At 52.5% G+C, this 15,575-nt stretch overlaps 4 protein-coding genes across 4 annotated transcripts; 2 read left to right on the top strand and 2 right to left on the bottom strand.

Annotated features, from left to right (window-relative positions):
* On the bottom strand, nt 1-1,059 carry B0T26DRAFT_676968 (uncharacterized protein; the record flags this gene model as incomplete). Its single annotated transcript, XM_060440044.1, has 1 exon — nt 1-1,059. One exon carries the CDS (start codon nt 1,057-1,059, stop codon nt 1-3), a length of 1,059 nt encoding a protein of 352 aa, XP_060293839.1.
* A 1,680-nt stretch (nt 1,060-2,739) lies between these two features.
* On the top strand, nt 2,740-3,981 carry B0T26DRAFT_676967 (Metallo-dependent phosphatase-like protein; the record flags this gene model as incomplete). The annotated part of the gene is made up of 1 exon (XM_060440043.1): nt 2,740-3,981. One exon carries the CDS (start codon nt 2,740-2,742, stop codon nt 3,979-3,981), a length of 1,242 nt encoding a protein of 413 aa, XP_060293838.1.
* Nucleotides 3,982-8,165: 4,184 nt separating this feature from the next.
* B0T26DRAFT_803577 (uncharacterized protein) lies at nt 8,166-9,937 on the top strand (the record flags this gene model as incomplete). Its single annotated transcript, XM_060447095.1, has 6 exons — nt 8,166-8,253; nt 8,490-8,519; nt 8,607-8,685; nt 9,057-9,182; nt 9,218-9,226; nt 9,444-9,937. Coding segments are annotated over 6 exons (547 nt in total), but the record flags the coding sequence as incomplete, so codon positions are not given.
* Nucleotides 9,938-13,190: 3,253 nt separating this feature from the next.
* On the bottom strand, nt 13,191-14,968 carry B0T26DRAFT_714516 (ankyrin repeat-containing domain protein). The gene has a single exon (XM_060442196.1). It carries the CDS (start codon nt 14,491-14,493, stop codon nt 13,273-13,275), a length of 1,221 nt encoding a protein of 406 aa, XP_060293836.1. The 5' UTR covers nt 14,494-14,968; the 3' UTR covers nt 13,191-13,272.
* Nucleotides 14,969-15,575: the final 607 nt, after the last annotated feature.

Genomic DNA, 15,575 nt, shown 5'->3' with positions numbered 1-15,575 from the left:
TTATGCTGGTTGCTCAGTTTCCAACGGGTGCTTCCGCAGCGGTATCCTCCAGATTGCATTCTCCCTTCTCATGTCGGGATCTAAAGGAGACTGGACCTCTGGCTCCTGGCCAAGTCGACACCACCGAGTTGCGGTTATGGCCCAGTACCTTTTCTTCCCACTCGGACGGACACCGTTCGTCGACTTGTCCCTGTAGCCGCCGAGTGGTAGATTTTCTAGCGCGACCTTGGCCTGGAAGTCTGTACAGCACTTCCTACAGGACCTCATACTGCCAAAAATGTCCCAAAAGAGATAAGGCGACAAGGTCCAAGAAAATTCTCGTTCTAGATTTGAGAGGACAGGGGGCAAAATCTGGTCGACTTTCTCTTCGGTGGCGTCGATGTGTTCGCAGACGAGGTAGTTCCAGTGGCCGTCTACATATTCACGTAACGCATTCTCGTCGCCGTCGGGATGGCGGACGGTGATGGTGCTGTGGAGATAAATGTCGTCGTCGATCAGCTTGGTGCGATATGAATGTGTTTCGACCACGCCTCCAAAATCAAGCACAGCCCTGTCCCAGATCTGATCCGCCTTCGGGAAGGACGGGGAAGACAGAGTTCCGGAGGAGAGGCTGTTCAGAATGTGGCGGGCAGTGTAGTAATTCGTGAAGAGAATCGATGCGGGTAGGCGGGGACTTCGGGCCCGCCACTGGTAGTACCTGGCCAGGCAAAAATTGTGGGCGAAGATGGGTCCGGACAGTGAGGGGCGTTGTCGCTGATGGAGTCGTGCGCAGTCGAGGCACGCAGATAGTTCTGGGTGTTCCGGCTCGATCAACGCCAGGAACCTAAGTCGGGCCTCCCGGTCCCGGCTGAGGATTTGGGCCGGCCCCGATATGAAAGCGTGTAGTGTTTTGCAACTCAAGGCGAATGAAGCGGCTGACTCTGTTGGGACGTCGTCCAAAATCTTGTTTACAAGCTTGCTCGGAAGCCCGAGCAGTCCTCGTGGGAGATTGGCGTCCCGTCTCGGAGGTGAGGGTCGCCCGAGATGTAATCTGGCCAATTCTCTTGCTGTTGAGTCCATGATTCCGGCTTCAAGCAAACTAAACGATGGTGTCGTCTTGTGGTCTTGTGTAACTGTATTGTCGAGTGCCGGAAATGTTTGCGACGACGTGTGAACTGATGCAAATCTTTATGAAAGTGCATTCACAAATTTTGACCACAAAAAGGTTATCTTTGTAGCTGTTAGACTTTCACCCACACTGCTCTTAAGCTCTTAAAGCACTTGAAGCAAATAGAATTTTCTTTCTCCGTTGCGAACTAGGTTGCTAAGAAGTTATTTTGCAACTCTAGTAAATAGTGTTTCCACGTAACTCACGTTCTTATGACTTTTAGGGATTTCTAGATCTTATTATCTACCTCGCACCTTGGTTACTTCCTAGTAACCTAGGGTAGGAAGGTGGTAGGTTCTATGTCCCCAGTTGTCCAACTTTCAAATGAACCTAGAGAGGTTAAGGTTTGAGAAATAGTTGACCCGTAGAAAGGATCGAAGGCCCGCAGAAGGCATCAAAGGTACACATTTGCAGTTGCTTCTGTCAAAGTCAAACTTTGGTTAATCGAAGGTAACCCTACCTAAGTACGAAGGCGGCTCAGGCCAAAAAAAAGGTCACCTTGGCCAGTGCGCAACAAAATCAAGCCACAGACCAAAAGAGGCATAGCAACACCACCCCCCTGGTCAAGCCAACCGAGGAAAAAGAAACAAAGAACACAGCTTCTTCAAAATAGAAGATTTTTTAATTCTGACAACTGCGTTGAGCTCGCTGCATTACCAGCTTCATTCTCGTTTGCATCACGATAAATGCGCGTAAGAAAACATAGCCGCAGGGCGTTTCGGAGAAGAGTAAGGCCAATGACAAGGCCAAAGTGGGTGGTATTTTTGAGGGGAGGCAACAATTACAAGGAGGGCCAGCCCCTGAAAACTGGGACGCGAAGGTGAACTGGGACCTCGATGTGCTCGAGGATGTAGACGTCCCAGAGCCTCTGATAGAGGAAGAATTAGGCGATGAGGATGAAGCGGGAGACGACGAGTAGATTGGTCATTTTTGTAGCTAGATTGGGCTTATTTTGAGGTAGTTGTGGTGTTTGGGATATTACCTCTTTTTTCCTTTGGTCATTATTGTGGCTATATTGAGTGGCAGTGCACGTTGGCGGTTGGCTTGGCGCGCACTGGCCAAAGTGGCCCCTTTTTTTAGCCTGAACCTTCGTACCTAGGCTCGCTAGGTTGACAAGAAGAATATTGGAGTGATCAAAAAACGTAGAACACTCAGGCTGGGTTAGGGTTATACGCGACTAGGCAAAAAGTGGAGAATGCACCCCGCACGCCGCCGACGCTGCGCGTCGATATTGATGAGCCCCGCTTCAGAGAGGATGTTTCACCAAGGACCGCTGAATCTAATCTCGAACCTTGATGGCCTTCGGCCCAAGCTGGCCGCCCGCGCACGTTTTTGCCTGCGCCCATTCCAGTGGGCCATGCCAAATTAGCGAAAAAAAAGTATCGCCGCAGGCATTGTCAGAGTTTTAGCCAGGCAGCGTCGCGTCGCGGTGGCGCCAGCGCGGGCGGGATCCGCGCGCCCATTCGATGGAGGGATACGTTAAAATCCAAATGCGAAGCCGCAGGCCAGGCGACGATGCGTCCGTCCCCGAGCCTGCCATGGCGAGCCAGAGGCCCAGCCGCAGCCGCATCTCGACATACCAGATACCCGCCATGGTAATGATGTTTGTTGTCTTTTCTGGGCTCCTTTTGCTCGCTGCGCTGCCGACGCGCCAGCTCGAGCAGACCAGCAGCGACAGCGGCCAGGCCAAACCCGCTCCGCTCGCCTTCGACGCCGACGGCACTTTCCACATCTCCATCTTCGAGGACCTCCATTTTGGCGAAAATGCATGGGACGCGTGGGGCCCCCAGCAGGACGTCAACTCTGTCAAGGTGATCGGACAGGTGCTGGACGCAGAGCCGCAGACCGGCCTCGTCGTGCTCAACGGCGACCTCATCACGGGCGAGAATACTTTTCGCCAGAATAGCACCCACTATATCGACCAGATCGTCCAGCCCATGCTGCATCGGGGCCTAACCTGGGCGTCAGCCTACGGCAATCACGACAGCGACTACAACCTCTCGCGCTCCCATCTGCTGGAGCGCGAGCGTCGATGGCCCAGCTCGCGCACCGAACGGATGGTGCACAACGACACGGCCGGCGTGTCCAATTACTACCTGCCCGTGTACGCCGCCGACTGCCAGTCCGACTGCACCCCAGAGCTGCTGCTGTGGTTTTTCGACAGCCGCGGCGGCTTCCTGTACCAGCAGCGAGACCCGGCGACGGGCGACCGCGTCGGGCAGCCCGACTGGGTCGACGCGAGCGTCGTCGGCTGGTTCCGCCAGACGAACCAGCAGCTGGTCGACGGCGCAGGGAAAGCCATCCCGGCGCTGGCTTTCGTACACATCCCCACCAGCGCGTCGCTGGCCCTGCAGAAAAAGGGCCTAGATGCGCACCGCCAGCCGGGAATCAACGACGACGTGCCCGTCGCGCAGCAGGGCGACGGGCCGTGCCCCGACGGAACCGCGGCCGGCGGCGCAACCTGCGAGCAGGACGTGCCGTTCCTCGAGGCGCTCACGTCCACGCCGGGCCTGATGGCGCTGTTCTCGGGCCATGACCACGGCGACACGTGGTGCTACAGGTGGGACAAAGCCACGCTGCCCGACTTCCCCGTCGCGGGGAACGGGCTGAACCTGTGCTTCGGCCAGCACTCCGGCTACGGCGGGTACGGCAGCTGGATCCGCGGCGCCCGCCAGGTCGTCGTGTCGCTGGACAGGCTCGCGGATCTCGCTGTCGACACTTACATCCGGCTCGAGTCGGGTGATGTTGTCGGCGCTGTCACGCTGAACGCCACGTACGGCCAGGACGTCTACCCCGCGACACCCAATGACAAGACGAAGTGTCCGACGTGCTGATACAATCGCTGATTGGGTTTGTCTTTTGGAAAGCGTGGCGCTTGCATTTTGGATGTAATCCAAGTACTTGTTTGTTCACTCTGAGACATCTGACTCCATTTCAAACCTGGAAGGTAGTACGAACATGGTATTTGATGTAAGAAACACATAAAGCATTTTTTACCTATTCTCAGCTGTCCTGATAGCGCCATAAGAGCCGAGGCAGAATATAGCTCGAAGCCTTCATCATCTTTGTATATAGAGGCTAGGCCTCTTGGGGCAGATGGGGGTAGCCTGGGTTTGCTGGGTTGTCGGTTATGCGAGTCCAAAAGGAGCAGGACGACGTGTATCCAGACCCAAAAGTGCTTGCACACGTCTCGTTCGTGAAAGCATCCGGGCCGGGGTTGTACTCACTCTACAAGACCCCCGCGGCTAAACACTGCACAATTACACAATGTCAGTGAGCATTGGGTGTTGATATATCTAGGGCGTTAGGGTTTCGTTCCTTGCCATGGTTTGGGGGTCTCGTCGAGTTTTTTAACACCTTCCAAACCCGCGATACTTTTGACTCCCTCGATTTTCTCGCGCAACCCGGCCACCTGGAGGTCTCCGGTGGCCAGTTCATCGCACCTGCAGATGTATTGAACCCAGCTGGTTTGCACGCGTTAGTCAACTCACCGCATGTGATTAAACGAGGCTGGGGTGAGAAATGGGAGAAACTTGCTACGGTGCTCCAAACTGTGTCAACGCATAGCCGGCAGAGAATGGGGCAGCAGCCGTGTAGTATGAAGGCTTCATATTGACGGCAGGTAGAACAGTGCCTCGTTCGTGTGCGTGAACTGGCAATCAAGAGTCGAGTGCAAAACGGAGAACACTAACTTACAGGGTGGGCGACGATAAGCTTATCGCCGATATATTGAATCAATAATTGTTATCGCCGATATTGACGATATCGACCGATATCGTCGATATCGGTTGCTTAGTAAGCAGATAATTTTTTACCCCTCCTCTCCCCTCAATATCATCATCTTCATCGGCTACGCCTTGTAATATAGCTACGAAAGTGGCTCAACTACAAAATGTCCACTCCCTCGACACAAGATACCGAGGAATCTCTGGTATCTCAAGAAACTATTCAGTCAAGTCTACATGATCATCTTCGACAGCCACTATCGACTGAGCCTTCACACAAAGGCAAAAATCGTCTCTACTATTGCCAATACTGCCCTTGGTTTGGGCAAAGCACCACGAATGTACGACTTCACCTTCGCAAGCATGCTATCACCCTCGAAGCCCCATCTCGTACGGCATCTCAATCTCTTCATTTCTTATACAACAAGGCATCGGAAATCGATCAGACTTCTGAATTGGATACCCGAGTTATGAGGAAGATTCTCAACCAGAAAACCCTCAATGAAGCCCTTGTTGCTATGATTGTCACCCAAAATCTTCCCTTCCGGATTATCGAGAGCCCATTCTTTCGTGCCTTTTGTCAGGAGCTAAATCCTGAGGCTCAGAGTCTTATCTCATCACATTCGACGCTTAAACTACGGATTAGCAGCTCGTTCAATCTTCATAAAGATATTCTACGGAAGAAGCTCCAATCAGCGCTCTCAACAATCCACCTTGCTCTGGATATTTGGACTTCTCCAAATCACAAGCTATTCCTAGGGATTTGTGCTCAATTTGTGGATTTCGAAACCGAGGAATTAGTCAAGGCCCTAATCGCTCTACATTCTATTCCTTCACACCACTCTGAGGTCCAGCACGATATTCTCTTCCAAACTCTTCAGGATTTCGGAATCTATCACAAGATTGGGGCATTTATCGGCGATAATGCTACCTCTAATGACAAACTTTGTTTACTTCTCGATTCGAAGTTTGAAGAAGAAGGCCTCTACTGGAAGGCGTCAGAGAATCGAATCAGATGTACGGGGCATATTATCAACCTAGCAGTCCAAGCGTTTCTTTTCCAAAAGGATGAAGAAGAAGAAGATTTCGAATCGGGCTTCTTTCGCAATATCGGCCCCCTTGGAAAGCTTCATAATATCGTCATCCACATCCGTGGTTCAGTCTCTCGTACGAATCAGTTTAAAACTCTTGCCGGCCGGAATATTCCTCTCGATAATAGCACAAGGTGGAATAGCTGGTACGAGATGTTAAGAGTTGCACTGGAAAAGGAATCAGCCCTTGATACCTATTCGAAAGCTTGGTACGAAGAGCTGAAGTCTGACTTTCTTTCTCCGCAAGATTGGGAGATTCTTCGATTTATCCAATCCTTCCTTAAGCCGTTTTATTCAGCAACAAAAACTACTGAGGGAGATCATGCAACAATCGACCGAGTTCTTCTTGTTATGGATGCGTTGGTTCAGCATTATAGGAGGAGCCAGGAAACCTTCAAATCTAATCCCTTTATCTCTCAACGAATCCAAAAGAGCTGGCAGACTTTCGACAAATACTATGCCAAAACGGAAGATACTCCGTATTATGCTGCTGCGATTCTTTTCCATCCTTCGAGGAAGACTGAATATCTCAAGTATAATTGGGAGAAAAAATGGGTCAAGCCAGCAATCCAAGCGGTCAAAACGCTCTGGATCAACTTCAAAGGAGCAGAAAATAAACCACAGTCAGCTCTTCTGATTGAGAAGGAGAGGAGCCAAGATCAGAATCCGAATCCGAATGATGATTTGGATACCTTAATGCGAGGTCTTGAGAACTTTCCAAGGCCACCAAGCAAAGATGAACTTGAAGAGTACTTGTCAGAGCCACCTCGTCAAATCGAAGGATCATCTCTCTATTGGTGGCTCCGTATAGAGCAACGAAGACGCTGGCCGAAGCTATCTCAATTGGCAATCAACATCCTATCAATCCCGGCAATGAGTGCTGAGCCGGAAAGGGTCTTTTCTGGGGCTGGTCGTACGATAACGTGGGAAAGAATGCGACTAGGAGAAAGTACAGTGGAAATGCTTGAATGCTTGAAGCATTGGATTAGGTCAGGGCTTACGGGGGAGCCAGGATGTATTCGAGAACGAGTTGTGGAGGTTGAGGCGGAGATAGATTGATAGCTGACTAAGCATTATCAATGTTATCGATATTTATCGACGATATCGCACGATTATCGGCGATAAGCGATATTTATCGTTGCCCCAGCGATAATATTTCGCCCACCCTGATTTGGTCATCATACTCAAAGTGCTCAAGGGGCATGCGCTTGAGAAAGACGTCTTTCTCGGCGACGGGCTCGCCGACCACCGTCACGGGCCCGGAAAGGGCAGCTCCGGGTACAGCTTGCTGTCCGGCACGTCCTCCACGGCCGCGTGGACCTGCTCGGCGCTAACGGCTCCTCTGGCCTCGAGCATCTCAAACGTGAAATCAACACCGCGCAATCAATAATCCCAGATGTCGGCGGGGAAGCCGTCGGGAAAGGGGATGGATCCATACTTCAACAACAGTTGTTCAGCATCGCGGGAGTAGAAGATGATCTTACCCTTTTTTTTCCTTGATCTTGGTGCCTGCGTGGGTATTTGTCTTGATGTGCACGTGTCGAACTATGTCAAAAGCGAGTGCAGCGAGCTTGGCTGTGTCTTGTGCTGCCATACTGCGCGTGTCTTGTGCTCCCATACTGCGCGTGTGTCTTGAAAAACAAAAGAAACGAGAGAAGGAGTGCTGGTAGGTTGGGTGGAGGCGACGACAGGTAACGAGAGATAATAAGAGGTTGAGAAGGTGCCTTAGGTATAAAAACAGGACAAGGAGAGTCAAGGGCTCTGATGGTTTGTCTCCGAGACAACCCTACTCGAATGACCAAACCAAAGTCGACCCTGGGAACGCGGTTCCACTATACGGACTCTTATTTCTTTGTCCTTTACCATACGTCTAGGCGCTGCCTATTCTGAGACACTCCTACTCGAATAAGCAGACTAAAGTCGATAACTAGGAACGCGGTTCCACTATATTGGACTCCCCACTATGTTGGACCCCAACCTCTTTGTCCGTTGCTATACGTATAGGCGCTGCCATTCCTAGACGACTGCGCACATTACGTCTTACCGCCACGATGCGCCGACGGAGTAACCACCTTAGGCAAGACAGCAACAGACTAATTAGAGAACGATAAACAAAGGCGAGCCACAGGCTAGCTTCACGGTGAATACCCTCCTAGGCACCTAGGTAGGCATTCCAGTGACAATCAAGTAGAACAAGGGAATATGTGGCACTACAAGTCAAGGCGTGAGACAATTCAAAACGTGGCAAACCCCACATCCCAAATTCTACGAGACTTTAGAGAAAAGGAAAGTAAGGGAAACGGGGACTCGCTTGAAGAGGTGCCCACCACGGGGTACTTGCCGACAAACCTGGATGGGACCATGTTTTAGGTCAAAACACAAGCTGAACCGATGCAGCCTGCAATCACTTTCCAATCTGTAACTAAACTGATGAATCATGACGCGCAGAGTCGGGTTCTTTATGCCCTAGTTTCAGACAAAGAGGTCACTAATATTAACTCTAGGTCTAGTTAACCCTGGATCTAGCCAAGGCAATTGAGACGCCTCGTCGTAGAGGTTTGCGCAACCTTGTTGGATCCCCGCCCCTAGAACATTACACGTTTCTGTCCTTAATTATTTGCTTGCCTACCTAATTATATATAGGCGGGCAGTCTTCAATCCATTCCGTGTTTATCGACGGGCAGTCTTCAATCCATTCCGTGTTTATCGACGAGGACGCCGGGTTCGCTAGCCCCATAGCAGCAAGCTGAGTCCCGTGGAAGGCGAATGGATGTCGCTGCCTTTTTGACGTTTCAAGGACCGCAGGGCGGAGTCCGGGAGCACTTGTAGCATGGAGGTACTTGGGCAGCAATACCTAACACTGCCACAACTAGTTCTTTACCCCACTGTTAACTCGGTCCTGCCAGAGCACGGGACGCAGCCCAACTGAATTCTCCGAGGATGCCACCGGGCAACATTTGATGAACCACACCTGAAGTCGCTCTGATCAACCTGCTGGTGCCGCAAAGAAATCAGGTTGCTTCCCGCGCTGATATCACCACTCTCTCCGAAGATGCTGAAACAGAAACTTAAGAAAGTGCTTTGTGATTGTAGTAAACGCTTCATCGACTCTCACTCTCGGTCGCGGCACATTCGTGACTCTCCGCTCCACCAGCAACCGTATCAGCTGCAGCGGGCGAATCGAGAGACACAGCAACTCTCCGCAGACGAGGAAATTGAGTCTGTCGGCAGGCTCTATACTATCAAGGTAATAGCTCGAAATGGTAAGGGGCTCGTTGCTACCACCAACATTCTCAAGGGCATGCGCATATAATCAGAGGTTCTGCTTTTCAGAGTTCCGCGGGATAATTTCGATATTAAGGCTGTGGAGCGCATCGTTGCAAAAGAGGTGGAGCGCCTCGACGAGGACTAACAACGTACTTTCTTCGACCTGGCTATCATCTACGAGAATTCTAACAGCCAACCTCTCGGAATTGCCAGGACCGACGTGCTCCCTCTTGGCTCCCAGGCCAGCTCCCAGGCCAGCTCCGGCGGTTTGTTTCTCGAGGCCTCTCGCCTCAATCACTCCTGCAGGCACAACTCGCAGAAGACATGTGCCGTGGTCGGGACTGCCGAATTCTGATTGCTCAGCGTTCCCTGCTGGATCCACCAAGGCTAGCCAATCAGATTCCGCGCTACCCTTGGCCTGTTTCTAACAGCTTCCCCCTCATTGCGATATCTGCCTGGCTGTAAGGAAAGAGCACCCCAGAGCCCGTGGCCCACCTGTGCGCACGCACCACCCTACAAGCCAGAAGGATCCACACTGTGGTGCAGCCACAGTCACAAGGAGCCTGTCACGGCAGGGTCCAGAAACCCCTCATTGGATGTATCGGATTTAGGCGGGGGTCAGTGTGAGTGAAGGCAGGTACGCCTGATCAAGGTGGTCACAATGAAGGTACTGGAGCGAGCGAGCAATGATCCGCGCGAGGTTATCTCGTAAGGGCCTGATCGGCTCGCCGTTGCGGTGTCGTTGCGGTTGGGAAAAGATACGAGCCATGTGCATAATTAAAGTGGAGACACAGCCAATGTACCCCGAAACCCCCTGTAACTAGGCTTTTCCTAATTAATCATAGTCCCGTGTGACTTCCGCCCTGTCTTCCCGCAATTTTTTGACCAAAATACAGCCACGACAGCAACCCACCTATCGTCAAGATGCCCAGAAGACCCCGCATCAGGGCAACCGCAGTAGAGTCTCCTGCTCCTGAGGCCTCTATTGTTGTTCAAGCCGATGACCTACCCTCTGACGACGGCCTGCAAGCCTCCGATGACGGCCCTACTTCCGAGCCGACACCTAACGCGTCTTCGTCGACCCCGCGTACGAGGCGGAGGAAAATCATCTACACAACCGAAATGCAGGCGAAGATTATCGAGTTATTCCGAGACGAGGCTATCGCTGGAGCGTTCCGTATCAACAAGTTGACCGAGACGCGGCCGGCATTCCAGAGGATCTCTGTTACAATGGAGGAATCCTTTCCAGACTTCCACTGGTCAGCAGAGAAGATCAGGGACAAGTACGATAACGAGAAGAAGCGATTCCGAACGATCAAGACCTTCCTTAACAAGTCAGGTGCGAAATATAACAAAGAAGAGAGGATGGTGGAAGGCTCTGTGGAAGTCTGGAATAACTTCCTTTTGCAATATAAGGATGCTGGATGGCTTCGGACTGCTCGGTTTACTCTGTCAGACTATGAGACGATATACGCCAACCAGTCTGGTCATGGCCGTAACATTATCCGCGCGAGTAATGCCTTTGGCCCCTCTACTACGACGCCTGACGACGAGGGCGAGGGCGATACCGAGGATGCCATGGTCCTGAGTACGAGCTCAGCTACTGATGCTAACTCTCGCCAACCCTCTGTGGCGCCGTCGTACCGGAGGGTTCGGAAAGCCAATACAAATCCAGAGGTATTAGCACTGGCCCAGAGCCTCGATAAGCAAGCTGAGGCCTCTATGAAGCAAGCAGAAGCTATGGTTAAGCAGGCTGAGGCCATGCTTCGCCTGAAAGGGCAGGATGAGATCCAGCTTGCGATCAAGGACTTTATGCACAACTTCTCTATCCAGTTAAGCCCCGCAGAGCGTGTAACGTGTATCATGCAGCTAAAAGAGCACTCAAATGCTGTTGTATGGAACACTGTAGACCGGGATATTAAAGAGGCTCTGATCGAGTCATGGAAGACTAGCTAGAAATCCCGCTCCCTCCATAGAACCTCTGCAATAGCATCCCGGATATCCTTACTATACCGACTCCTAATTATCTGCTCAGCATACCGACAAGCCTCTTGTGTAGCCTCAATTACTAGCTCCTCATCGCTGGTGTCAAGAAGGAAGTTATGGATACCAGTGACTGCGTACACGATCTGGACCTGGTTTCGTATCGAGTACTCTGGCGCAGTAGCTCGGATAATCTTCCACTTCCTCTTTAGAATACCGAATACCTTCTCAACGATAACCCGAAGGCGTGCGTGCCGGATGTTATATAGTTCTTTTGCTGTGGTCGGCGGGTTTTTGGCATTCCTCCAATCCTCGAGGTGATATCTGACACCATTATAAGGTGTAAGAATCCCTACATGCCCACCAAATGCAGCGTCTGCAAGGTAGAACCGGCCCGAGGGGACCGCAAAGTCATTCGCAGTAGCGATGCTAAGGAGCGTAGAATCGTGTGTTGAGCCCTCAGCACCAGCGAGTACGTACGAGAACGCACCATCAAATCGGACTGCGGCGAAGACGTTCTGTGCGATAAAGCCTTTCCGGGTTCGCCACTGGTGTTGCTGAGGCTCTGGAATGAAGGCGTGGATATATGTACCATCAATGGCCCCGATACAACCGTAGAATGCATCGTCGATAGACGGGTCGAGCCAGTCATCGTCTTTTGGCTTGACGAAGGCGCAGTGTAGCTGTACGAGCTTGTCCAGTAGATCCGTCATAACAGAGCTCACAGTAGACTGGCTGACTCGGAACCGGTGGGCAGCATTACGCTGGCTCTCGTCGTGGGCGAATATCCATAGCACGATCATAAGCTTTAGCTCGGCTGTCAGGTATCTGGACCCCTTGAGCCCGGTATGCTCTTGTAGCCATGTAACCAATCGATGGAAAGCGGCCTTTGGCATACGAAAAAGATCAACGAATTGGGTATCCGAGCCACTGAGAATCGACTCAGCAAGATGGCAGGCCCCCGAGGGCCCCTCTGGGTGGATAATATCGCAGTCGCGTGGCCCTAGTAGTCGACGGCGATCAACATACTGTAGGGCTACATCCACTACAGCTTTCGTGATGACGGCGTTGAGCAGAGGGTTATTAATGGAAGCCATTGGCAGCAGTACGTAGGATCTCGACGGTACGGCAACCCTTCTCGAAGAAGGGTTGCCGTACTGTTGGGAAAAAGCCAACCATACTAGATTTGGCTGTGCACTATACCATATGAAGGGCGTTGACCAGGGTGTCACGAAGAGCCCCGCGAAGATACATTGCATAAATCGAGACGGATCGTTCCGGGCGCTCGGCCTCAAATTTGGTCGATAAATGTGGGAAATTACCACTCGATTGGGGTTAGTGGCCTTGCAAGGCCCCATGCGATTTTTTTTGTGCAGGTTTTCCCAACCGCAACGACACCGCAACGGCGAGCCGATCAGGCCCTAACTTTGGTTGTAATAGTACGCGTCGTAGCTGGCCGGCTCGGCGAGCGTTGCTGGTCCCGGCAACAAGAAAAGACTCAAGGGTATGGTAGTCTTCGCCTTCCTGACGTCGGTTTGAACGCATTTGCATGTAAATTACCGATTTTGGTACGACTAGACCTTCAAAAGTTACCGAGTTACGCTTTTCGTCCGACTCTATAACCCCTATCTACAAAAGCACCTAAAATAGTTGTAGGTGTAAAAATTTGATACCGAGGATCCTCTCCTTCCTAACAACAGAAAAGGCCTCAGCAATAAAAAATGCCAGCGAGGGTAGGCACGGCGGGTTTTAAGCCAGGCTTGTGGCCTTCATCGCCGCAAGACCGCTATAGTTACGGGTTCCCGCCAACCAGCTGAGAAGTGCGCAGCGCTTGCGTGCGTGCCGGGGGGATAGACAGTACTGTGTGGGTACTGTTAACGCCGAGGGGACATGTGTCCCGCCTGAGATGTACTTATCAAGGCGGCCGAGACTGCTGAAATTTGAGGCCCCACGCCTGCCAAAAACAGCAGTCCAAATCGCGGCACATGTAGTCTGCGTGGAATTGGAACATTAGGCAGCTCCCATCCATGCACAGCGGCTTGCTACCGAGGACGCCTAATTATCCTCTGTCACACTCGACTGCCAACGAAAGCAAATCTTCGCCTTTGCGCCACAGTTCCATGACTTCATCCAGAGACTCTATCGCCGCATCGAACACTCTCTCCTTAATCTGTATCACGATAGCGTCGAGAGTTTCAACGTCGCCATCCTTCTTCCACGCCCTCTTTTGCTCCATCAAGGGCGTCAGCAAACGCAAGGCCCCGCGGCCATCGTGATGCTGCAATGCCTCCTTGACAGACACGCACACGCGCACATCTGCCGCCTCGTTGCGTTTGCGAATTTCTCGGAACAGCGTCCGGATGGCGTCTTCCTCCTCTTGCGACTGGATCCGCACTTGAGCCCAATGGTCCGATCTCCTACCGCCCTCCTTCCGCAGGCGCAGGCAGTCTTCTGGCGTATCTCCGTGCTTGTCGCGGTGGCCGACATTGAGATTTACGAGGTCTGCCTCATTGAGCAGCACCGCGATGGTCCTCTGTTTGCCGTGCATGGCGGCGTGGTGCAGGATGCTCCGCCCGTCGAGAGAGAGCCCGTCCAGCATTGCTCCTGCCCGGATGAGCACCTTCAAGACGCTAGCCTTTTCTTCGCGCATTGCCCAATCTACCGGCCTCCGGCCGCTCCCGTCCACCTCGTCGAGACTTGCAGCGCCAAACCGGAGCAATGCTTCAAAGCGCTGGCTTGCCTCTGCTTCAACGGATTCAGCATCCAATGGTCCTCCTACGCCTCTCTGGTCAGGGGGGCCAAGAAAGCGGATAGGCATTGCACCGAGATTTGTCCGTCCGTAACGGGCTTTCTTGGACAAGAGATATTCAATGATCTCATGCGCGCCGAGGTGCGGCGCGCCAGCGGCGTAGTGAAGAGCCGTCCGCCCGGGGCAGTCGCGCACGTCAACGTCGGCGCCACCAAGCTCCACGAGAAGCCTTACACACGCGACATAGCCGTTCTCAGACGCCATCATCAATGGCGTTGCGTCAAAGTCGTCCCGGACATCCACATGAGCGCCGGCATAGAGCAGTAGTCTCAGGCCATCAACGTCGCCTCGTTGGCACACGTGGTGCGCCGGTGCGCGGCCACCGTCGTCTTGGTCGTCTCGCCCTTTGGTACTTCCTTCGAGAGCGGTAGCCATGTCGCCGAGGCCTAGAGCGGCACGCTGGATGTGGTTCAGGTGCTGGAAGGGGTCGTCACTGTTGTCGCCATCGTCGCCATGTAGAGCGGCAATCATTTTGAGCAATCACTTGTCCGCGTCGCTCAAGTCTTGGTTTCGCTGAAGCAGACGCTTTGCCTCGAATATTTCCCTAAAAAGTTGGGCAACTTGTTAGCTCGTTCGACTTTACCGCATTCGGGTACGAAGGATGATCTAATTAGTGGTATGCAATTGGAAACGATGTACTTTTGCATATCCTGAGACCTATATATCTCCAAGAAATGTCCCATTAGAAACGCGACCGTGCCGAATTCGCGGCGTGTGAGACTCCACTGGTTGGGATATTGATTAGCTGAGGTGGATTTCTATGGGATTAGGTGCCTCGGGTAGGCTCGTGCTTACATGGACAATGGAGTTTCCCGACTGACCAACATCTGTTGGGAAATATAGCCGCCGAGAGAAGGCCATTTTTATCTTGGGCAATTCGTTTTTCTTGATGAGCATCCAGAGACTATCGTCTGGATACACCACGCGCGGGATTCTCAGATGTAAAGAGGCACCGGTTCCGCCGAGGCTGGCAAGAGCTGTAGTCAAGACCAGGACACGGTTCCATAGCCAGGTTGGAAAGCGATAGTTTAGGCTCAGGGAGCTTGCGTTCAGACATTCCAGCTCATCGCACGGCCGGAAGCCCAGAAGGGGTAGATTGTTGTAGACCAACAGCACAGACCCTAGGACTGGCCTCAGCCAGAGGGGGCTCGAGACTCTCCTTCGAGCGACATGGCACTGGCAGCGGCAGCCGGTGGCGCACTTCAGGCGCATTGTAGCATGGACACAGACAACTGAGTCCCTATCCGGCTGTAGGCCCGATCCAGAAAATTCCAAGATATTGTTTGTGGTAGGCTGCTCGTCTTGGGTTCTGGATTATGCTTGAGTCGTCATCGGGCCCGCGGTTGGAGTTTCTCCAATGTTGTGGGGTGGCTCTGCCTGGCCCAGAAAGCTACCACTTTCGATTTGCACCGCTGGCGTAGCAGGACCACCAGGGTCCGTCACTGCCTGGGCGGGCTTTACAGTCCTGGCCTCCAATAAAGTCAAGGCTCGCTCCGCAGCAAGTTGGGAGGATTCCGATGCTTGCTGCGAGTGTTGGTGTATCGACCTGAGTG

Source organism: Lasiosphaeria miniovina, assembly GCF_030549165.1.
Source record: "Lasiosphaeria miniovina strain SMH2392-1A chromosome Unknown B0T26scaffold_5, whole genome shotgun sequence".
NCBI classification, from domain to species: domain Eukaryota; kingdom Fungi; phylum Ascomycota; class Sordariomycetes; order Sordariales; family Lasiosphaeriaceae; genus Lasiosphaeria; species Lasiosphaeria miniovina.
Note: the sequence above shows the minus strand (reverse complement) of the source record. Positions and strands in the feature narration are given on the sequence as shown.